The sequence below is a fragment of the Cupressus sempervirens genome, chromosome 5 (assembly GCF_028749045.1).
Source record: "Cupressus sempervirens isolate cs-2001-9-10 chromosome 5, ASM2874904v1, whole genome shotgun sequence".
In the NCBI taxonomy this organism is placed as follows: domain Eukaryota; kingdom Viridiplantae; phylum Streptophyta; class Pinopsida; order Cupressales; family Cupressaceae; genus Cupressus; species Cupressus sempervirens.
Window position 1 is genome coordinate 320,098,200 of NC_143122.1, and position 26,124 is coordinate 320,124,323.

The 26,124-nt window shown below is 35.8% G+C and overlaps 1 protein-coding gene across 3 annotated transcripts in view; it reads left to right on the top strand.

The window, feature by feature from the left end:
- LOC149555945 (putative tocopherol cyclase, chloroplastic) overlaps positions 1-26,124 on the top strand; it is a 220,388-nt gene that overhangs the window by 98,882 nt on the left and 95,382 nt on the right. For all 3 annotated transcript variants that reach the window (XR_016364589.1, XM_089830072.1, XM_089830073.1), the window contains exon 4: positions 1,694-1,770. Coding sequence is in view for 2 of the 3 variants with exons in the window: in XM_089830072.1 (XP_089686198.1) it covers positions 1,694-1,770 (77 nt within the window). In the remaining variant the exon portion in view is untranslated. The remainder of the gene's footprint in view (positions 1-1,693; positions 1,771-26,124) is intronic.

The window sequence follows — 26,124 nt, forward strand, 5'->3', positions numbered from 1 at the left end:
AAAGGATGGTAAGTCCATCAAATGGATGTTAAGACAACTTTTCTAAATGGTGAAATTGAAAAAGTGTATATTGAACAACTTGAAGGGTTTATTGCTCACAACATGAATACTCATGTATGCAAGTTAAAGAAAGCACTATATGGGCTCAAACAAGCTCCAAGAGCATGGTATGAAAGAATAGATAGTTATCTTACAAAGCTAGGGTATTCTAAAAATGAAGCTGATCCCAGTCTATATTTGAAAGTAGATGGAAACGATATGATTATTTTGGTGTTATATGTTGATAACTTATTAATTACAGGTGAATAACATTTAACAAGCAAATGCAAACAAGAATTGACAACTGAATTTGACATGAAAGACTTAGGTCTTCTTCACTACTTCCTAGGACTGGAAGTTTGGCAAAAGGGAAACTACATCTTTCTAAACCAAGGAAAAGATACTATTGATATTCTAACTACATTTGGAATGATGGACTACAGAGCAACTTCTACTCCTATGGAACTTAATCTACATAAACTGAAGGATGACATGGATAAATATGAACCTGTTGATCCTACTCTCTATAGACAAATCATTGGCTCATTGATGTATTTAGTAAATACTCATCCTGACATATTGTATGCTACTAACACCTTGAATCAATTCATGGTTACACCAAAGAAGACTCACTTGATGACAGCTAAACATATTCTAAGATATCTAAGAGGAACTATTGGTATGGGAATCAAATATGATCAAGTTGAGATAAATCTTCATGGTTTTTCAGATTTAGATTGGGCAGGCAGTTCTTCTAAGCGTAAGGGTACATTAGGATGTTGCTTCAGTCTTGGGTTTGGGATGATTTCCTAGTTCAACAAGAAACTGTCCTCAGTTAATCTAAACTTTACAAAAGCAGAATACATAGCCACCTTCTTTGGAGCAAGACAAGCTGTATGGCTATGAAAGCAGTTGTGTTAAATAGATTTTGCCCTTGCAGTTTTGTGCTAATATGTTATGTTATGCTGACTTGTACATTAGGATGTTGCTTCAGTCTTGGGTTTGGGATGATTTCCTAGTTCAACAAGAAACAATCCTCAGTTACACTAAACTTTACAAAAGCAGAATACATAGCCACCTTCTTTGGAGCAAGACAAGCTGTATGGCTATGAAAGCAGTTGTGTTAAATAGATTTTTCCCTTGCAGTTTTGTGCTAATATGTTATGTTATGTTGACTTGTTTTACTTTTTAATTTTTTGCTTAGGTGGGGTAATAACATCTTGGCAATAAATAGGAATACTAATAGTTGTATTGGACACTATCCCTGAATAAAAAGTTAGTTTCCATACCCTCTTGTAATCATTATATATATGAATTGTGATTTCGGTCATTTTATTTTGCAATAACTCTCTTTTTTAACAAATTCCTGGCACAACAAATTTCTATTTGTTACTTCTTTTATAGTTCTTTTCTATTCAATTGTCCAAAGAATCTCTTTGAAAATTTGGCACAACTTATACGAAGAGCAGTAAATATTTTGCCTGATTATTCCATGTTTTTGTTAGAACATAGAATCCAAATATAAAATGCAAAAATATTTTGTTTTCTGGGAAATCTTGAGCTATAAAGTTATGGTGAATTTGATCTGTTTTCAAGATTAATGTTTGCAAATTGTTTCTTAGAATTAAAAATAACTGTTTTGATTTGCTCATAGGAATTTTGGCAAAGTGTAGAGGAGGGGTTCCAAGCCACCCCACTTTGGCATCAAGGATTTATTCGTGATGATGGAAGGTATGAATTCGCCTTGTGTGATATTGTGATACATGAATAGTTTTGTTCCTTTTGGGGACGTGCTCTTGGGTAACTTTGTGGTTGATGATAAGACTATATATTTTGTCTAGCTTTGCATGAAAAGTTTTTTGGTAGCTAGATAGGTACCGTGGTATAGTTAAAGTTTTGCCACATATGATATTTGATATGTAACCCTATAATTATGAGTGAATACTACTTATTTGTTAAAGTTGAACTAGTTGGTAAAACCTCGTAAACAAAAGGCAAATTAAAACTTGTTTTAGTGTGACTTTGTGATGTTATTGTAATTTATAAATATTAGCTTCTTTTTTTTAAATCTTTTCATGTTAAGGAATGTTTTGAACCATCACTTCAACTAGTTAAGGTAAAATTCATAGTGTAAGATATGAAAATTAATATGCTCTGTTTTGTTGATTTTGATGAATAGATTGGATTCGATTATTGTTGCTACTTGAAATAGCTAACTCTAAATAGGAGTGTAGTGAGGTGTTCATATTCCCTGCTATCGTGTTTTTTATGTTTCTTAAGAATACTTCTATTCTTGTAGTCGATTATCATGAGTGACATGCCATTTTTTTTCAAATTCTTGGAGGGCTTGTTTGTTCCACTATTTTTGGCAAATCAAGGTTCATAGTATGTCTAATAGGCATAGAGCATAGTTATATTCATCATTATATATACCATTGTTGAAATTTTTTCGCTCAACAATAACTCGGTTGGCCCAAATTTTTTAAAAACTTGGGACTTGGAAAAAGCTTGGCGTAAAAATTGGCAATAAATCGACACTTTTATCGAACTATTGAAAATATATAATTTGATACGGCATATTTGTAGAACATATACTGATTTGAGGTTTCTGGCATATATCAAAGTTATGAGTTAAATACGTAGCAATTAGAATTTAGCAAACAAGCATAGAGTCATACGCCAAAAAACAAGTGCAACATTTGAATAAAATTGAGCTCAATACATATCGATGTCCAACTCCATGAAACAACTATAACCTTTGAATACGTATTAAATCTTACTATTAATAAAAAATTAGAAATCATAAGTTACATCTACAACTAAATCTCAAAAGATATTGTTGCTGCTGGTTGGCTGGTGTTGAAGCAACTCGATCATCCTCAACGAGTGCTTGAATAGGTGCCTCATCTACAGTGATAGGCACCTTAATGGAAGCCTCTGATGGATGACCAAGCTCGTGTTCGTCCTCACGTTTTGCCACCCCTAAATCCCTATCATCTTCCTGCATCGCCAACTCAGCTAGGTGATCAATAGTCAAGAAAGGATCCAAATCCACATCACTGCCATCAAGAACAACAACCCAATCTGCTGAATATGGATTAATGTCATCCAAGTTAGATACTTCACATGAAGCCTTCCCTTGCACCTTCTTTTCATGCAATCAAAGGTTGTACGACACATACATGGGGCCATTCAAGTACTATCGAGTTAATCTATAGTTCGTTTTTGTTTGAATGACCTCAAAATTACCCTAGTTGTGATCACAACTAGAAGAACTACAAGCCACCATAATCTTTCCGTGACATATTTGGGAGGATAAAAGGTGCCATTTATAACTTACTAAAGATTCCAATAAACTTAATGGGCAGAATAAATGGTATAATAAAATTAAAAATATATTCTTTTTTATCTAGCTATAGACTCTCTCCTATGCTTGCAACCATGTAAAGAAAACAATGGCCCATCAACCTTCTTATAGATCTGTACACATCACGTATTAGGTCAAGAAGGCGCTCATACTCATCTATCTACCCATTGGATATAATGGCGCAACTGCTCTATTTCCAAATTATTCTTTTCTCTTCCACAAGTCGATGAGTGTTTTGGATCTCATACTGCAACGACGACCCACTCACCTTATACTGACTTGGGGCCTTGAACCCCTTACCAAATATGATCATTGCAGTGACTGATTGATCTCAATATAGATCACATAAAGCATTGAAGGGAATATTGTTGTAGTACCAAATTCTATCAAATACCAACTTTGATTGATGTTACATTTCTTTGTTCCATGCAGTGCCTTGCAATCTTGGTTGAGCATGTGGAGTGTTAGATGGTGTTGGGTGGATTTTTTGCAACTGATAATTTTGCATGAAAATCCAGTCACAAAATAAGATGACCAACCACAACGTGTGAGACAGAGTCTCTCCTACCTTAAAGGGAAGGCTCCCCCTTCTCCTGTTCCTTGGATCAACTCAAGGTAAGCAAGAAGTCGAGAGATTTTTACAAAATGGGTGTTACCAATATCCTTTCTTCTTATCTTTCAAGAAAGAATCCACTTACTTATAGAGTGAGTAATGGGCAGGGTGAATCTCTAACTACACTTTTATCAAGAGTTGGAAACAATGATATCGATAAACCTTCACTAACTCAAAGGCTAGCTGAAAATGTACCAGTTCGGCTATAAGTCCGGTCGTACTTCTATATGAAAAAGCTTTACAATTAGGGCACAAAGACTCCTAAAAGTAAGACTAACTTAACTATTTTGCGAATTAAGAAAGAAGTATAAGCTATAGACAAAGCTTCTAGTTATATATTTCCACAACCGCTCCCAGTCAAAGCTTCGACTTTGATTGCTTCTTAAATCACTATGCTCTATTATTGAACACACAATAATAACATGAATCAAAGACAATAGACACAAATTACAGCCAAAGCTTCTAATTTGCTCTATCACAATTGCTTCCAGTCAAAGCTTCGAATCCAATTGCCTTTTTTATTCACTTTTCTCCCAAATTTGTACTACATAATCAAAGTTATGCTTGCACAAATGTGGCAGAGCTTTCTTGCTTACAACAAAACATGATTTTTACAATGAGGGGGCACTCCTTTATCTAGGTACAGAAGTTGAGAAAAAGGTGGAGGAAAAACTGGGAGCAACTCAACCAACTTTGATCTAGTCTAACTAAAAGAGAAAATATAGGGTTACGTGCAACTGCACATGCAACTCGCATTACGTCTTTTACATACACATGTAATTAAACATCTTCATGTAATACATCCTCTTCAATTACAAACATGAAAGAAGAAGAAGAAAGACGAAAAAGAATTGAAACAATCCTAGGGATTGTCCTCATAGGCCTTGTACTTTGACGATGCAATCTCGGATGATCATAGGATTAGAAGTTCCTGTACTTTGTACTGTTGCATTCACTTTCATAACCTTTGACTTTGATGAATTGCCCGTTGTCATTTGAAAACTCTAAATGGATTTATTTGATTTTTTTTCCAAAAATGTGCCCTTGGAAGGAGTTTGAAAAAACATTTTTTAGCAAAAAATTCATTTTTGATGATAGAAAATCCATTGCCAAGCAAAAACAGCTCCAATAGAGAAAATCTCATGCAAATCCATCAAGAAAATCTCCATTTATTATCAAAATCGGGTTCTTGGAAGGCAAAGACATGCATTTCTTCAAAATCAGACTTTTTGTGGGCCAATATATTAAAACATGCTTTTAGTTTAAATTGGACCTTTTGAGGTCAGTAACATGTTTTAAAATGTGCAAGCAAGGCAAATTAGACCTTTTTGGATCAATAGCATGTTTTAAAAGGTGCAAGCAATCAAAATTGCACCTTTTGGAGGAGAATGCACATTTTGAGTTACATCTCAGATTTTGGATGTAAGGACATAAAAACTTAACTTTTGATGCAATGACATAAAAAATGTCCACTTTTGATAGCTTTTTGATGTAATGACATCAAAAAGGTTCACCAAGTTGAACTTTATATGCAATGACATGTAAAATGTCCACTTTTGATGGATTTTACATGTAATTGCATATAAAATGTCCACTTTTGATAACTTGAAGTCATTTAATTCACTTAATTTCATAAAAATGTTACTAAATGCATCATAAACAATATTTATATATCATATTTAAAAGTACAACATATAAACATCATTTAAAAAGTAACATTTAAATGTGCATTTGATTTAAAAATAAAAAATTAAACTGAAACTATATAGTTATATAGTCACTTTAAATGAAAAATTTAAAAGTAACTCAACTTAAAATTATAACATAAAGTGCACTATAGTCACTTTAAGTGAAAAATTTAAAGTTAAAGTAATTTAAAAACATAACAAAAAGTGAATTTAAGTTATATTTACCATAAAGTGAAAGTCAAATAAAAAATATAACATCATATTTTTAATTCCTGTCATTGCATCAAAAAGGTCCACTTTTTGGGCACTAAAAGGCATATCTCTTCACTGACAACTCCGATTGAGCTCTAGGTTAGAGCAAATCGAAGGGAAAAGCGAAAGGTATGACATGAGCAAAACCAAAGGACTAAAAACCAACAAACTCAAACTCAAAAGCAAAAAAATGATTATGAAGGCCTCAAAAATCAAGCAAAGGCTCGATAGAAAACAAAACAAAAAAGACTTGACGAAAGCCTTCAGTAAAATAACTTGATATACGAATTGAAATCAATCAATCGATCAACATTAAACAATTGAATATCAAATTGAACTTAGAGATAATGCAAAACTAGCTTGAAAAAGTTTTGTGCTGTTACCAACATTTTGCGGTGACAAAATGCAGGACAATAGATGGCACCCAAAACTTTGGCCTATGCTGGCCCACATTTCCCAATCCTCATATTTGTGGCCCAATGGAAGAAGTAGCCGGCAGACCTATTCGTGACCCGATTGAGCTGAAATCTTTTATTGGGGCTGCCACTGCTTCTGCAACTCCTCTTTTCTCCTTCCTTGTTCTGCGCATATGCTTGAAGGCTTGCTAAAGCCTCCCTTGTAACCTCTTTAAGAGCCATTACATGGTTTAATATCACGACATTCAATCTTTGCAAGGTGATATTTGAGTTGACTTATGCCCTTGACATCTTTTTAGGGAAATGGTTACATTTGACATCTCCTTGATTCAGTCCTACTGTCCCATGTCTCATGAAGTGTTCCTCCTTTTGCCACCATCCATTTGCCACAGTTAGCAGCACTACAAGTCTGCAAGTGCAAGGACAAAGAATAAAAAATGTGGGACAAAAATTCACGAATGAAGAGGACAGCTCGTGGGAGTAAAATATTCATGTTAGCTATGCCTATGAAGTAACTGAGATCAAAACTTATTGGACTTTTAAAAAGGGCAGTTATCGAATAGTTGTGTAAGTATGAGATCAAATATTAGCTAAGTGTATGAAGTAATTGAGATTAAAAACTATTAGACAATGATCTATGATAATTTAGATTCCAAATAAATACTGTGAACAACAGTAAATGCGACTGAATGGTAAAAGGTGCAAATGCTGCTATGAACAGCTATATCACGAGTCCCACTCACTCAAGAAATTTGAAAATTATTGTTTGTATTGCCGTGTATGAAACAATCAATATTTAGTGGATTAGTGTATTAGTCACCTATGATTGCTACATTCAAAAAATCATAATATATAAAATTATAAATAGTTTCTTAAAAATATTCTTCCAGAAAATCAACTCAAAAAATTTTCTGCTGCCATTTCTGTTCTGAATGGATGACGTGACACTTGTGAGAGGAGCCCTGTAGAAATTTTAACACAATACAATATGTGTGCTTACTGCACACAATGTAAGCCTAAGTCAAATAATACACCTAATAAACCTATTTGCTACAACTGGACAAGAAATTGCACAAAAAGGTTTATGATTTTTGGATACTAATGCATATAGGACAGGGCAAAATTTTACATTCCGATGGTATTTAATCTTACTAGTTACTATCTCCATTATTCCTTTGTATCTACATACAATTGAGACATGGCATTCAATATACAATCGATCGGTCACATGGTAATTGTCGTTAACTTATCTTTGGTTCTTCATGCCACACATTTCTTCTCTGCTCTTCATTTTTGCAGTGCCAAATGCACGAAGGAAATAAACTTAAAAAATGCTAATTTGGTTTTTTATGTTTTATTGTATTAACTTTTTTTGCTGATTTTCTATAGGAATTGCATGTGATTTCACGATCTTTTTGCATAAAAATCAGTGCGTGAAAATGAAAAAATTGCTGGTGATTTTGTTGGCATTTAAATGGGCAGGTTTTGTGGTTCATGATATGCCACTATATGTGCTCTATAAACACAATTTTTGCAACTGTGGTGTATATCATAATAACAAACATGAATTATTAAAAATATGATAGCAACATTCTTATCAGACGACGCCCAATTATTTATTTAGTTTCAAGGGTGGTTGGTGCATTCAGTGTTGTAGCCAACCATCTCACTTACCTACCCCTTCTCTCTTTATTGAGGAAAGTTTTGTTTGATGATCGTCATCCATGTTTCTTTTGTCAAGTCATAGAAAGAAATTATTTTAATGTCTACGAGGCTAAAGATTAGCCTACGGGACAAACTACCACACAAATTGAATTTTTGCACTTTAGCCAATTTCTAATGCAGCTTGATGATGGGTTCCGCCAACTGCTCAACTATCCCCTAATCAAATTAAGAGATAGTTGTTGAGATATTTACAAAATTGTCATTAATATTTGTTCCCATTTCACAGAAGAGCAAAAAATACACTCTTTTTTTCGACGCTTCTTTTGGTCATTTCCAATGTCTAGTTTCATAACAAAGTTGATGAGAGTTGGTTCTTAAATCAGCATAAGAATCTCTTCAAGAGATATTGGCCCTTATGTAATCCTTTTCATGATGATTATGAGTAAAATTAGACTCTTCAAGATAATACTTTTTCTTTCTCCTTAGCCTTTTATCACAACAATATTTGCAAAACTTATTCATAACTAAAGTCTTATCCTTTTACCATTTGTGGGGTACATGTTCAAGTAAATATCCCATTTACTAATGGATTGAAACCCTCGAAAAATACACACAAAGCTATAAGAAGATAGAGTTCTCATTCAAGGTGGATGGAAAAGATGTTATTGCAAGGAATGTCCAATGGAGGTCATAGGGACTTTGACCAAGTGCATGGAGGTAATTTTTAGGCATAATGAGGTCATTTGGCAAGCGCAATATTTAGTTTCGACCAAACCATGGAGTAGACATCACACATACTATCATGATGATGACCTTCAGTTAGTGTTGGGCAAGCACAATTTCTTATTCAATTATATTTAATCAGGAACACCCCCACATTGAGGGTTTGAGTACACATTGAATCAGAGAAAGGAGCCAAGCTAGTCATCAAGATTTCATATTGCCGCCTCAAGAAGTTCAAGGGCAAGATAGAGAAGACATTTTTGGAGCTTCTTGACAAAGGATGCATCAAGCCTAACTCGAGTCCCATTGCAACATTGGTGCTTTTGGTAAAGAAGAAGGCAGGGACTCTCAGGATGTGCATATATTACTGAGTGTTGAATAAGAAAACCATCAAGAACTGATACACTATTTGAAGGATTGCTAAGTTTTTGGATGAACTTCATAGGGTAGTCTTCATCTCCAAGATTGATCTTAATTCCAAGTATTACCAAATTCGAGTGAGGGGGAACAATGTGCGCAAGACAACTTTTCATTGCCACTTTAGTCATTCCCTTTGGGTTGACCAATGCATCCACTACTTTTTACTCATGTATGAACTATATCTTCAACAAGAAGTTGCAGAAATTTCTATTGGTATTCTTTGATGACATACCCATTTTTAGTAAGAGTGGGGAAGAACATTTGAGGCATTTAGATGAGGCATTTGGGATCATGGAGTTGCAACCCTTATTTGTGAAGAGATCCAAATACAAGTTTGGCATGACAAAAATTCTATTCTTAGGCACATAAATAGCACACGACGAGTTCAAGTTCACCAAGAGAAGATTTAATAAATTCTTGATTGGTCCATGCCTAGAACACTCATGGAGTTGAGTGGTTTCCGTGCCCTATGTAACTACCCTAGGAGGTTTATGAAAGGGTTCTCATAGCTTGGAGCACTGTTGACAGATCTCACAAAGGAGGCTTTTTATTGGGATAAGGAGACACAACATGCCTTTCACAAGTTGAAGGTGACTATGAGTACATGCCCAGTGTTAGCATTTCTCAATTTCTCGACCCTTTTTTCTTGCATGTGAAAAATTTAGGGAGGGAATTGGACCAATTGTGATGTAGGAACATCATCCCATTGCCATTGAGAGTTAGAAACTCAGAAGAGCCATGCGATTGTACTCGGTCTATGATAAGGAGGCGCTGGATATTGTGCAGGCCTTAAGAAAGTTTGGAGATACTTGGAGTGATATTTATGGTGAAAACTGACCATAATAGTTTGTGATATTTCTTGGAGAATGACTTGAATGGAGGGACAACAAAACTGGTGAGCATGTTTCAGGTCTACACTTCGACATTGAGAATGTTAAGGGGAAAAAGAATGTGGTGGTCCATGCTCTATACAACAGATCTGGCATATGCTCATTGTTTCAAGTGTTAAAGGATTGGAAACATGGCAGATGATGTCATCTACTATAAGGAAAGGTTTAGTATGGTGCTTCAATTGAAGTTAAAGGAGATCTTGAGGGAGATTCATGAGTTTCCCCTAGTCGGACATTCAGAGTACCTCAAGACATACATGTAGGTTTGCGAGAGGTTCTCATAAAAAAGTCTCAAGGGTGATATACTTTGGCATGTAAAGGAGTGTGTTACTTGCTAGTAGAACAAATCCAAACATATTCTTCCAACGAGGTTACTTCAATCATTACTTATTTGCAATCAAATGTGGGAGAGAATTTCAGTGGTCTTCATCATTGGGTTCCCCAAGGTATAATGCAATGATTGCATCTATGTGGTGGTTGATCGGTTGACTAAGTATGCTCACTTCATGATTCCTATAGAGTTTTGAGTAGTGCAAGTAGTGAAGGTGTTCTTCTGAGAGATTTTGGTTGCATGGCGTTTCAAGAAATAGAGTTAGTGATAGAGACAATAGCTTCGTTCTTTTTGGATGGTGCCTTTTGGATTAGCAAGTACTAAGTTTACTTTGAGTACTAGCTTCCATAGATATAGGACTCAGACTTGGCTCAGACTTGATAAGGGAACCTAACTCTCTACTCGTGCTCTATCATCTTTTTTTGTCGTGGCTACAACCTCAGCCTCACTAACTTCCTGGCCAATGCACTTAAAGTCCTCGTTACTAAAGACATGATCTGTAGCCTTAACAATCCACTTTGATTCTAGATCAATTTAATGTCCCCATTTTTAGTAGGTTCCTGTAGTTGGCCAGGTCAGTTCACCATCACTACCCTAGTGAGCTGGCAATAGGATTTGGGGGTCTTAGTTGTATGGTTATAGGCTTTCCAATAGTCTATGGTGCATTTTGGTTCTATTTGAGGGACTTAATATTTATAGTGAGTCAATCTGTTGGTTCCGATGAGCTTAGTTGAGTTAGAGGAGTTGGAGGATGCTCCCAATTTTTATTTCGGGCTTCCAGTTTTGGCTCCAAGAATCTTGGAGGGAGCATCTATTTATATTAAGTCACCCCGTCAGGTTCATTCATCGTCTTTCATCATCGAGACCACTTTGGTGTTGTCAGATTTCGATTCTGATGCTTCTTCAATTGCTTTCACAAGACGGGTGAATTATTATTATTCATCTAAATACGTTGAGGTTGCTATTTTTGTTACTATTGTTGGTTGGTCACCTCAATATCATAACTAGTTGGAACTGGAACAAAATTTTTTAAATCATGGGAAAAAGAAACAATGGCCTTACATGTTAGAATTTGAAGTTATGGTGGAAAAGGTCATTTTCGGAACAAAAAACAATTAATAAATTAGTTTATAATGGCATTTTATTATGTTTTAATGTTGTGAGTAGAAAGCTTCTTAAGTGACGTTCATTTGGGAAACTTTGTGCCATTTGGAGATTATAAATATGAGCCAATTTGATGAGTAAAGCATTCGATTGATTATTTTCTTTTGTTGCCTGCGAAGAGTTTCTGAGTTTGCTGATTTCTTTGCCCTTGCTGAAGTATAAGGGTTTGGAAGTAAGAAGTGCCTGGTGATTTACAGCTGAGGTGTTGTGAATTAATTCTTAGAATCGTCTTAATTAAATTATAGTATTTCTCGACTATTAAGTACTGTACCTGGGAATTTCATTGTGGCTGGAGAATTTGTGATTTGGAATGCCATTATTGTTTGTTGTTTGGCGTGGTTAAAGAGGAATGTACTGTGGCTATCGTCCTTGCATTTGACAGCAATTTCAGACTTTGTGGAAGGCTGCAATCAATTATTGGAGGGCAGTAATCAGGTTTTAGAGTACCTGCAATTATAAGCGAGGAACATGTATTTTTGAACCTACGAGTAAATTGGATTATTTCTTGAGAGCTGTAATCCATATTTCATCTATTAGAAGTCAATATCTAGGTTCATTATTGCGTTGTTGTAAATTTCCAGAAGTCAATTTTTAAATTGGATATTAGTAGCATTGCCATCAATTATAGAATTACTTTTGAATTGTTTAGTGGTGTTCATTTGTCTAAATTGATAAAGACTTAATCAATTAAAATTGTGAGCAGCCGACTGTGAATTTAAAGCATTATTTATTGAGTGATAATAATTTGCCTGCCAAATATTTGACAAAATATCAAACTGTTAATTGGCAAAAGAAAATTGATGTTTGTTAAGGATATAGCTTTTTGAGGGTTTTTACAGTGGTATCAGAGCAGTTTCCTACTAGCTTGCAGGAATTGGGCTCAATTTTTATTTTGTTCGGTGCTGATTTTGAAGATTTTCATATTTGATTTCTAGAGTGACCAACACTTTTTTTTCTTGAGCTATGTACAAACATAGGACCGACAGTTCTAGAAGTCAGTGGAGTAATGAGGAAGTTAGCATAAAAATGAATGCCTTGTAGGAGAGTTTGGAGAAACTGAAGCTTTATCAACAAAGGTTGGCGGAGAGCTTGTCGGATCCTGCAACAATTGAGAAGGCAGCAAGGTATATGGTTTCCACCTTTAGAAGGCCGACATCGAGGTTGCAAGGAAAGAAGCTTGAGTTTTCCTTGACAAGTGTCCATGATGCTGATGTACCTATATTTAGTATGACACCTGCTAGCCCCATCTGCAGTGTTGATGATGGACTCATTTCACAGAGATCAGTAGATGTGTTAGTACCCTTGGTGGATAGCGGCATTGAACTCCAATAGGTAGAGGCTCCCAGAGTTGTTGCAGCTAGTGCAGAGATAGTTGATGCAGTTGTTACTACTGACACTTCTGGCTTGCTCAGGGAGGGGATTATTATTGGAGATTTGTATGTGAGTTATCATTGTGTTGCTCCAATATAGGAGGCAATTGCTTCCTCAGGTGGGACCAATGTATATATGGAGTCACCCAGTTGTGATGCCGGTGATTTATATGTTATAGAGGAGTCAGTAGATGTGGATGCAAATAGTATGGACACATCTGATGATATATTTGATAATGCTATGAGTTGCACTGGGTTCGATCTCCCTTGCTAGGTATCAGCTGATGACTCCAAGGAGGTTTTTGATGGGTCCTAGGATCAGTTTTTACAAGATCTATCCTTTGAGGTGGAAGCTAAGACATCTGGGGATATTGATATTGTGAGGGCTTCCATTACTTTAGGTGAGGAGTTGATTGAGGTACATAGTAGTTGGATCTCGGATGCAGAGTTGTCCAAGGTCTATAGCACACATGCAATGAGTGATCTTGTGGTGGGCAGTTTTGATTCGGTTTCCTATCATAGTGCAGGTAGTGAGATAGAGAGCTTGCATGGGAGGCAGGGGTTATAGAGGCATTGCATGACTTGTCGATTGAAGGTGAGTGATAGTGACATTTCTTTAGCTCTTGAGCATTATGATGCTAGCTACATCTGGCTAGGGTGCTCCTATGTTAGATGAGTACGGTGATAATAGTCTTTCCCTAACAGAGGTTCATACGCTTCGAGAGGCTGTTAGGATCTTGAAGCATAGTTACTATCAGTTAGTTGTTGATAGGGATTACCTTCTGGAGTGGGGTAGCACTTATTATGAGATGTTGTTAGGGAAAGAGGAGGAGGTAGTTGAGCTTACCCAGGAGCTTGAGGTGACTGTGGACTCTCGTCAGTATACTCAGTTGGCTCTTCAAGAGTCATAGTCACAGTTGGAAGAGGGTTACTGTGGAGTTAGAGTGGATACAATCAACATCAGCCCCAAACTCTGTTCAGTTACATATTGTGGTTGGTGGTGAGTTTGCTTCCATAGTTGGGGATGAGGGACGTGATGATGTGGCGGACACATCCATCCAACATATGGGTGCAATAGGTACACAGAAGGTGAGAGCATTAGGGGAGATGAGCTGTCATGGTGATTTGCTTCTTTCTATCGGAAACAAATCTATTTCTTCATTTCATATAGCTGGTACCATTAGATAGATGGTAGTGCCACATTTTCAGAGGGATCAATTGTGGGTCGCAAGGGAGCAGGTTGATGCTTCCACATATAATTTCTATTGCCCAGAGTCCTTCATGGAGTATCTATTGGAGATTTCAGATGTGAGGGAGGATTCATACAGAGTGTTTGAGGGTACTCTCATCCGAGGCTTTCATGCTATTTAGAGGTTGGTGGGAAAGATTGTAGAGACTCTGTCTACTATGCTTCCCCACGAAGATTTTTAGGTTGGGTTTGTTGAGAGGGTTGTCTAGGATCTTGCCCGACCAATAGTTCAGAGTCAAAGATTGGAGCCATCTTCTAATTCCCAGTTTGATGATGATGAGCCCTTGACAGAGGTTGGTGCTTTAGGACAACATTTGAAACCATGTATCTATGATAAAAAAAGGAAATTTTATTTTTCAATCTCATTTCATAATATATGGCAGGTGAGGAGGTTCTTAATGGGCTCTACTTAATTCTAGAGTAGATGTCTACTGGTGATATTGAGGTGTGCGCTATCATCTGCAAGACAAAGACCTTCAATAATGCACAAGAGGAGCTCTTCACTAGTCAAAGGGTAATTAGAGAGGAATCAGTCCAAACAAAACCCTTGTTGAAAACCTTTAGGAAATTTACAATCTAAGAAAATCAATCAGCAAGAGAATGGGTCAATTTTCTTCATAAAGTCTCTTCTATAACACAAAATAAAGTGTGGCTTCTCCTATACAATTTTTATTTAAGATGCTTCTTGCACACACTTTCAAATTATAACAGTTAAATGATAATGTCATTTATTAAGATAGTCTTAATAAACAACTTATAATATAATGCTGAATTGACCCAATCAAATACCGATGACACCCAACATTATGTTCGTGCATTGTACTGCCAAATAGTAATTGTCCATAATTAAATTACTATAAATAGCAAGGCTATTAATAGAGTCTCTTAAACCTAATTGTTAGCTCATGAGGGTCACAATGATGAATTCACCATGCCTTGCTATAGGAAGCTACTAAAATGGGGATGTTACATGAAACAAGAGTCACACCTATTATTTCCCCATGTGATCAAATGCACTTTCCTAAAATAGAAAGGGTCCTTCTCAACCATCACTGGACTTGCCACAGTAAGTACATGAAAGTAAGCCCAAAAAAAGTCTGATCTGAGCTAAATGAAGACCAAACTGGATTATGTTGAATTGCGAAGAAGACAAGACCATCCATAATTGAGTGTTTGCTTCAAAAGACCCTCTATCCACAATAATTAGCCTATGAGGATCACAATAATAGGCTAATCCCTTAAACTTTGATGCTAGCGAAAATGCGGACATTACATTTAGTCCCTACAGGGATCTTTGCTTGCGATGTTGAAGTTCACAATATGCTTTAGAGTCACTCAACAATAGTCCATCCGGCAAATGTCAATTTTTATGCACAAATCAATCCAAATGTCTTCAAGATGATGAATGGGGATGTAAGATTTTCTTATTTTGTCATTCATGCCATGTCAATCAAAACAAGCCCATGTCATGAATTTCTTCAAAGTAATCCTTTGAAGCCCAAACTCCCTATTTTTTGCTTTAGGTACTGTATCTAGTGAATAACTTCTAATCTTTAAAGGACTTCTTGGTGAAATCGCAGCACTTGGCCCATGCAAGGAAGATTGGTAAGATTGTATGCCAACATCTGCCTTGCCAACTCCATGAGGATTTAGTGGGGTATCATGGAAGAGTGTATGGCTCATCTCTGAAATAACCAAGCCTCATATATGTGAAGTTTAGAAATTGAAGAAACAAACAACCATACTCGTTTACCTTAGCCCAAGCCTGATCAGCTACATGCTTCTTTGGAAGTTCCTTGTTGAATGGGCACATGTAATAGCCAAAAAAAGTATATTGCACCCTCCTATAGTGCATCCAACTAGATCTCAAGGTAAGGTGATCAAAATACTCCCAAACTAACACTGTCATGCAACTGCCCTTCATAGATAGGTCCTAGAATGAACCTAAGGCAGCAGCAATGAACACCAGGTATGAGTTCCTGTAGAAGTTCCCAATTGAAGAGAGTTGGGACAACTTCTCCAATAACACATCACTGATCATTTCTCCTCAAAGGATTTTTTGTTTGAAGTGAACAATGAGGGAAATGTACCTCTATATTCATGGTACAAAAGTGTTGGATCCTTTAAGTCCACCAATCCAACTAGGTATTGTGATAAGATCATTGAAACCTTCCTTGAAATCAGAATGATGCACTCCCTTTGGCCATCTAACAAGATTAGGCCTCTTAATGATTAACCAGTTGGCATTCACATACCTACTACATTTTGTCATATCATTATTCCATCTCTCCAAGGTTTTTTGTTTTCTGATATTAGTTACCTAGAGCGGTTGGAACCTTGGAAATCCATACAATGCTCTCTGGATCAAGACTGATAATGGCTTCCGATCATGATCTTTCATAGTCTTTGATGGGACATCAAAATTATTTGCATACGCACACACAAAATCAAGGTCATGGGCAGCTAAAGGAAACAAGATGAATGCTGCTCTGTTTTATGTGAGGCATCTCAGTTGTGGCATTAGTGTCTACTATCCTCAAAAAGTCCTCAACATTGAAGTGTGAGATGTTGGTATCTCTAAAGTCTTCACAATATCAGGTGACTTGTGAAGGTGGAATGGAATTATGATACTGATCATATTGATAGTTTGTTTTTGGTTTCTCTTTACCTTTACTTGGAGTGATCTTTGTCATGACAAGTTTATGACAAAAATTCCACACCATAAGTACATCTTCAAGAGGGGGATTCATTGTGTGTTTTTGAGTGCTCAAGTTTGAAGTGTGAAACTTTTGCATGAAACGTATGGCTAGAAATTATTGGGACAGTGAATGGATTCAAATGTTTGAGCTAAAAAACATGCCTTTTTATGGTGAAAAACCGAAAAAACGGGTTTTCAGATTGTAAAGGCATATGTGGACGTCAAGGATTTTATGTGGAAAATGCATGGAAATGGATGAAAATGCATCTACTTATAATGAACTTCTATGTTTTCATTACAAGAAAATGTGTAAGAACATGCAAACAACCACCATCATTAGTTTTTAAGTCATGTGGCAGGGTATGTAAAGTGTGAATGGAGTGCATACAAGCATGGAAGTGGGGTTTTTTGATGCAAAAGCATGTGATAAATGAGCTCACTTTTTATGATAGTTTCTTTCATGAGTGTTTTGTTGAATCCCAACAACACATACAAGTAAGGTGAAGTACTTGCACATGCAACCTAGCGAATTTAAATGAGAGATAGAAGGAACACATCATATACATTATGCAAATCTGAAAAATGAAATGAAATTATTTGCATAAATGAAAAAACGATTATATACAACAAAGCCCTATGAAATTTGCAAAGAATCTTACCTTTTTCCTCAAGAAGCAAAGGAAGAAGTCTCTTCTGCAAAATCTGAAAATGAACCTAATGATATTTTTGGATTTAGAAAGATTGCATGAATGAGGCTTAAATAGATTTCAAATCTTGATTCAATCCTTGTAAAATGAATGCATTCTTGAGTCAAAACCCTTTGCTTGCCAAGTGTAGAAATGTTGAGATAAAAAATGCATAATAACAGCAACCATTTTGACCAAATCATATGCAATATGAAATGCATATCAAAAATGGCATCGAAGACATGAAATGCAACTTGAAAAGAGTTGTAAACAAGCTGGACATGAAATACAATGCCTTAGAACTTACCTTGAGGCAACAACTTGAAGATTTTGTGAACAAAAATGACCAAACAAGAGGCATTTTTTCTGGAAAAACGTGCCCTAAATAGGCTGTATCGAGAATAAAACACCTCCTAATCTGCAAATTTGACGAGGTAAGATTGATCCCTGCTGGATTTGAAGCAAAAACACCCCTATTGGAGACAAAAGTCTGAAGTTTTTCGGGATGAATCTCATTTGTTTGTCCTCCAAAAACTGGTTCAGGCAAAAACAATGAAGAACGGTGGGTATTTTCAACTCAAAAACATGTGTTCTTCACTTGGAAATTGCCACTCAAGAAGATTAGGTAAAAAATGCACATACAAATGAGCAATGATGGGTTTCTCTAACACAAAAGCATGTGCTTTTGTCTTCAAAATTGCCACTCACAAGTGCAATGGTTATAAACTCATTAAAAACGTGTTTTTAGAGTACCAAAACACGTGTGTCTTCAAAATTGTCGCTCATATGCATCTTGGTCAAAAACGCCTTCGTAGTGAGTAAAGACATGATTTTTACGTGTAAAAGCATGTGCTTTTTCCCTCCAAATCTCCACTCGATGAGTTTTTAGTTGCAAATGGAAGTAAAGACGGGCTTTTAAATGGAAAAGTATGTGCTTTTCACTTCAAAATTGCCACCATATCTTTTGACATATCCAAATGCCTCAATTGGAGAAGTATAGACGGGCTTTTAAAACTCAAAAGCACATGCAAGTTAAAATAGATATGCTTTTGGGTTGAAATTCGCCACTATTATGCATTTAAATCACAACACAAGTTAAACTACATGTTAATGGACTTCAGGAATTCAATAACATGTGTTATGGGGTTCAAATTCCCCACTTATAAGCCTTTAAGTTATTAAAGGTCTATAATAATCAGGTTTAAATATGCAAAAGCACATTAAAAATCCCACTCACATATGTAAAATGATATAAAATTATGTTATTGCATATAAAAAGCCCATCTATATGTATTGAGGACTTATAATTTATTGGTAGTGGGTTTCATAAAGTGATTTGCACATGGATGATATACAATGAGTGATAAAACCGCCAGCTTTATGCATTTAAAGTGTTTCATGTAATTAAATTTAATAAATAACTGTAATTTTCAATAAAATAACACGAAAGTAGACTAAAACAACCAATTTCATTGAAACATTAAAAACTATTGTTAAATGAAACTCAGAATGCGCTGTGATTCTAAAATGGATGCCAACATCAACTTTAGATATTAAAAATAATTTTATTTCATCCAATTTAATAAAAACCCACTTTTGGAGTATTTTTTTAATATGACGTGTTGTTGCCTTGAAAAAAAGTCACCTTTTCCTTTACAACTGGAACTAGACAACTTTGATTGAAGCCTAAGTTAGCTTGAAACAAGCATAATTCCAAGGGCTATTATTCTAAGGGGAAAAAAGACTCAAAACTATTTACAACAAAAAGAAAAACGAAAAAAAGGATGTCAAAGTTGCCAAAAATTAAGTGCTTGTGGTCAGAGAAGAAAACACTTTTACAAAAACCTTAAAAAAGAATGAACAAAGAAAGTCACAAAAAGCACAATTCAGCGATGACGAGTTGCCTTCATGACACTTTACTAATACATTAAAACTTAGTTATGTGTTCGAGTTTGATTCAAAGTTCGAGTTCGAAGCACTGGTTCACTGGTATGACAAAATTTGGATAGGCGTTTGGGTTTGTTCGTTCAAAAACATGTAAAAATTATAAAAAGTTATATATAAATATTTATGAAGCGTAGAAGTATAAAATAACATTAGAACGCCACATTGTATCATAAAATCATATGATTTAATCATTTAAACAAAAATATCATATGCATCAACTTTAAACTTTAAACTTGTAATCATAGCATCATGGATTTTGATCATACCATCATATATTTTAAGTTCAACATCCAAGGTTCAAAATATTAAAATTAAATCATGATTCATAATAGCAAGTTCAAGTATCATTGTTTCAAATTCAACTAATGGATTAAAAATTTATTAATATTCATCTTCTTCAACATCTTGTTCTTCTTTTTGTCCTCCTCTTAAGGCAAATGGGATCAATAGGAGCAATAATAGTATGGGCATCAAAATCTTCAAAATCTTCGATTGAAAGCCGAGAAGCAGAAGCATTCAAGTCTACCAACTTTACATTTGCATCCCACCTCTTCCTTCCCCCTTCTTTGTATTCTTTACTCTTGTGTGAGAGGAGATACAAGTTGTAATACACAAATACGAAGTTCAATGCTTTTTTTTATTGTAACCTATTACGCTTCACTAAGAGAATGAAAGAATATGTGCTCCAATTTGTTTCTAAAGAAGATGAACTAGCAACCTATGAAGACATGACCAAACAATTAAAATATAAATATAAATTATGTTTCTTAAATCTTAGAATTTCTAGCAATTTATGAAGACAAAGTAAACTAGTAATAGTAATTTTTTTCAAATTAAACTTGTGATAGCACTTTGATTGCAAGGGTTGTAATGTTCCAAATCTTTGGCCATGGAGGTAACACCAACTATGAGCATCCTTCGTAAACCAATGACGAAGAGCATCATTACTTAGATTTTTCGCATCCACAAAGTGTATGAACTCATTTGTAATCAATTCTTGCATATCATCATTAGGAAAGAGTTTTTCAAATGTTGCCTTCAATCCATCGGACACTTCTAAATCTCTATAGGGTGATAGCCTTCTGGGTAGATCAGCATAGTGGGTGCTATAGTATTTGGGCGTCAATGCATCCGCAAGCAAATGTTGAGGAGTAGTCATTTTGTTTCATTGTTCTACAACAATTGCTTGCAATTGTTTGAAGAAGTTCCCTTGAGGATCTTGCTTTTTTTCATTTACAATTTGCTTGATCTTCTCAAGCATTGAGTATATGCCATCACAGATCTCTTCAAGGCAAGGCCTATCCATGTCAGTGTACCTAAGCATGATCATAATGGGCTCAATGTGCTTAATGAGATATTCTACACGTTCCCATCAGAAGTCATCCAATATCCTAAGCTTTATTTTGGATGCCCTCTCACTGTTGCTTTACCTCCATATAGAGGAATTGTTTCTGATTACCATATTGGAAAGTGCCTCTTTCACTTCCATAAGTCGTCTCAAGACAATTCCATTTGATGCAAAATGTGTCTTAGCAACTTGTAACATAAAATAGAGCAAAAAAATTACAACTGTTAGATATATATTTCCAAAAAGAATACACATTACACAAAAATCAGAAATTGTAAAATAGTGGTTTTGAAAATTAAATTACTAACTTGAGTTCAAGTTAACTTTGAACATTCTGAATATTCCTTGAGTTATGTGGTGGTTTGTGATGAACATTTAGATGTCCTCAGCTTTTGCATACACCTCCTTGGTCCACTCAATACTCTTCCCAGTCTTTTGTAGCATAAGATTGAGTGAATGAACCGCACAAGGTGTCCAAAAAGATGATGTCTCTCTTTAACCAACAAACCGATAGCTCTACAATTCTGTGTTGTCCGTTACAACTGGGACAATGTTTCTAGTACCCACTTCTTCAATGACAAAGATGAGTATATTAGCAATCAATTGCCCATCTTTTACTTGCCCCTCCGAATCCATTGCTTTAAAAAACATTACTTCTTTAGGGGACACCGCCAAAGCATTGATCAATGGATGATTTCTAGCATCTTTTCACCCATTTGAAACAATTGTTACCCCTGCCTCAATCCATGGATCCTTTATAGGCTTCAATTGCTCATCACTCAACTCAACCTCTTGATTCAACAAGGTAGTTCGTACTCTCTCAAAAATGGGACCGGAATACCTTGTAGGAGCTTCATTAGCACTTCTCAACATCCTCTTGAAATATGGAGAGCAAACAAGATTAAAAGACAACCCATTTGCATACAAGCATCCTGCCGCATCAATGTGGGCAATTTCCCTACTTTGATTTTGGAATGCAGTTTCTAGTAGTTCCTTTCTTTTGTGTGTAAGGGGTGCTTCATTTTGAGAACCAGGGGCAATTGAGGTAGTATAGAAGGGGTGATCTTCTATCACAACATGTGTGGTGAATTTCATTCCCTTCGCTCTTTTTTTAGTTTTATTGCTACTACCATCAACGGTATTTTGTCTATGTTCTCTCTCTTTTTCTTCCTTATGCTCTTGAATATATTTTAATATTAATGAATTTGGGACAGGTGCATTTCTTGACTCCTCTTCCAGGGTATCCACACAAATGGCCCACAACATGATAATATGAACTATTTATTTCTACATCACAACTTCGACATTTCTAACATAAAGCATCACCTCCTGGAAGAGGATGTACAATATCCACATACTTCCACAAAGGAGAATCAAAATGACGTTCTATTCGTTATTTTGTATTGGCGTTGCCTACTGAGGAAGAGGTAGATCCCATTGAAGTTCCTTTTCCTATGGCAAGAAATTCTATACATATTGAGAATGAAATTTTAGAGAAAACAATGGTAGATCTTATTGGAAATGAAAGATAAATGAAATAAATAAAGCTTCATCAAAACAAAAAGAAAATTGAACAAGGAGTTGCCTCTTACTGCCATTGTAAGATTGCAAAGGTGTAGGAATGAGACACAAGTACTTCAAGATAGCTTACAAACCAATCCTCCAACTCCTTGCACAAACAAACTTTTGCTCAACTAACTATTTGCTCTTTTTCAAGACAAAATAACCTGCTTGCACACCACAAATGAGTGTTAGAAGTCAACATAAGCCTTTCATATTCGCTTTTTAGGGTTAAGGACCTCAATATTATAAAATATGTCAAAAAATTAACTTTTTTGCCGTCCGTGAGGCCTAGTTTGATGTAGTTCGTAGGTGGTTTGACCTGTCGCACGTAAGTTCACCTGAGTTCGATGTTGTTTGGGGCCAGTTCGAACTAGTATGCAAAAAAAGAACCTTGGTCGAACCAGTGTTCGAACTGTACTTGAATGAGGTACCAGTTCGAACTTTGGCCTGGTCTAGAGGGGAAAACAACAAAGGTAACTAAGTATTAAAACAAAGAGGATGCACTTATGAATCCATGAGAAAATTGCATAGGGTTGCCACAATTTTGTGATGTCAAAAATTGAAGACAATATGCATGCTCCTCATTGTGTAGTTATGTTAAAAGACTCCTATCTTTGTTAGTGGCTCATTACTGAGAACTCAAGAATTATGAGATGGCTCCAATTTGTAACCTCAAACAATTGACTACGTAGATCCCCTGCCAAACCTTTCCAAATCACACATTCTCTATCATGAAACAAGTGGAGGTATGTTTATTTAAATGCCTCCAATGCCCTCTGGATGAACCTCAAATCACGAATATGGGTACCAACCTCAACACCATATTGGTTCTCAAATTCGACTCTCCAAAGTAGGTATTCAATATATTTATCTATGCAGTCAAAATGTGGGAAGGCTGAATTAACTTTTTCTCTTGAAACCCTCAAATGGTCCCTCCATTTGTGAGGCTCGTTAAATTGTCTAACAAAATTAACTTCATGGGATTAAATAACAAGATTGTTTCCGGAGGGAAACAACCTAACATGAGAATTAACGTCCCAACTAGATGATATTTTGCATATATTCCTTGAAGAAGATGTAGTGTCATGAGCAGTTACACAACTCGCTGACAAATCCACCTCTACCTCACAAGGGTTGTCCATAACCTGTCCTGCATCATATGTCAATGTGCTAACTATTTGAGAACCTAATACAACAATAGTTTCTCTACAATTCTCAATCAATGTACTCATCCTAGCTGAATCCACTTAAATCCGTGACAGATTTAGCCACATCCTCACTATAACCCGTGGTTATCAATTCATTAGCAACTTCCATTGTAGAAAGCTGAACTAAATTTGTAATTGGTGAAGACTGTACTTGGATTAACTCCATGGTAACCTCATCCAACTGAATCTGCAACTCCTAAAGAGCTAACTAGGTGCTTTCCAATACATCTGATATTGCCTCAAGCTCATGAGTGAGCTCAATTACCTCCCCCTTTCCCATCTAAGCATTGTAACAAGTGTAACCCCACTCTAGATGGTAATCTCTATCAGCCAATAACTACATGTAATTATGTTTCATTACACTGATAGCAACTCTTCGTCCATTGACCCGATTGACTATTATAACCCCATGTCAGAAATGGTAGGAAGTGCTCTATAGTGCTTAACTAACGAACGCCAATCAACCAAGGTTTGACCCCCTTTTAGAGCCTCTAAAAACTTAAAAATTAAGCTCAACGTTTTTTTTACCTTTCTACCAAAACAAAAGGAAAATTAATATCTTCAAAACTAGACTTGATCTTGGAATGAAATTTTACTAGCAAGTTTATATAGCCAAAGTGAACCTCCAAGGAAGAAATTATAACATTTTGAGCTCCAAAGAACAATTTACTAAAAATAAGAAATTTCCAAAACTAGTAACTGTACACATGGTAGCACTTATTGAAAACTAGACAATTTTTTTGGGCGATACAAGATTGCCCTTACACCTAGAATGGACCTGTATCAATTTCTCACAAACTATAGACTATGTATGAATAAAGTTAAATAATTAAATATATTGATTTTAAACAATTACCATGGGCATGTCATTGCCACTACCTGTCCATTCATTCCCAGAATGACTTACTATAAATAGTAAGTGCACGCACAATTGCCTTAGATCACCTTGGAATGAATTGCTAAAACTGCCCTGCCTTTGTGCTTAGCATGCCTTCTTTTACTAGGCATTTTGAATTCTTTTTCTTTATTCATGGTGGCCTGAGGATACATTTAGGAATTCCTAGCTTATGCATAATTCCCTCTATGAGGGTCTATATGCCACCTTTCCTTCGCAATATCTAGAATCATTTTCCGTGTTTTAGCATCTACAATCTTGTTTGTATGTCCGATTTTTGCACCTCAGGCTGAAATATGCCTTCTTCGTCTCCAAATCTGCCCTTATTTTCTGACCTAAATTGGCATTTTCTTCTTTGAATTCACACTCCTTGTTATGAAGTTCTGATTTAATCCATTAAATGCAAATTTGCGTCTATGCTGGAAATTTCATGCTTAAATCTGATCTCTGATCAAGTTTGCTCTTCTCTTCAGGAATTCACATTAATTTCAATCTGATTTTCTGCACTTTAGGTCTGATCCTTTGCATTTAGGGCTTTTCTTGACCTGATCTGTATTGAATTTGCCGCAAATTCTGATTGCTTTCTTGGAATTTGCATCTGATTTCATACCTTAAGAAATTTCTGATTTAAACTCGCAATTTCAGGTCTTATCTGGAAGTTTCATTTGATCTGATTAAAATGGCCCTTCCAGGTCTGCAAATTCGCCTCTATTTGCTCCAGTTCACATTTATTTGGACCTGATTTGGATTTGAACTTGTTTTGAATTGTGCTTGGAGTGATGCTTTTCATTGCATATATGTAGGGTGTTCCATGACAAGGTGTGAGCTACTCATTCGAGGAGGACCGAGCCTCCAATTATTTATTTTAAATTTTGAATTTCTTTTGAAACCCTTCCCTCTATTGGTGCTATGCTTTATAGGGCCGACCTTAATACTCAGTATCTAACATTGTATAATTTTTTTCCGCTTTTTAGTTTGAATTGCCTCCAAATGTTTAAATTAGGCCCTATGTGGTAGTTTTGGGTGAATCTAAGGGATTTCGTGTATTTGGAGGGTGGAAGCCAACTAGGTCTTGGAGTTTTAAGGAGTAACTTGCCTGTGACATGGAATTCGGGGTCAAAATTTGACCTGGTTATGGAAAAATGAGTGGAATTTTGGCAGGCTTATACAAAAAAATGTGTGGACATTCAATCCAAGCATTGAATTTTGACAAGAATTGTACTCCCTCAAATTTCACTTCTCAATTTGCTTTACTGGCAAACAACAATTTTAAGCTGCCAATCATTCCACAATTTCAAGTCTGTGAGGTCAGTGACCCAATGTAGGCATACGGCCTGTGATCACAATGGCCTAGCAGAGGTTTGAACCTTAGTGGAAGCCTCGCCAATGAAGCTTTTCAACCACTTCTCTACATTGATCACCCCATTGCATTTCTCATTTATTTCATTTTTTAATCTTCCACTTTTCTTGCCTTAATTGTTTTTGAATTTTAAATCCCCAGTTTCCTCTTTTAAGCCTAGAATTTCTGTATTGGTTTCAGAAGAGTCCTATTGATTTATTGTGTTTTTTGTTCCATTCCATCCTTGTCCTAG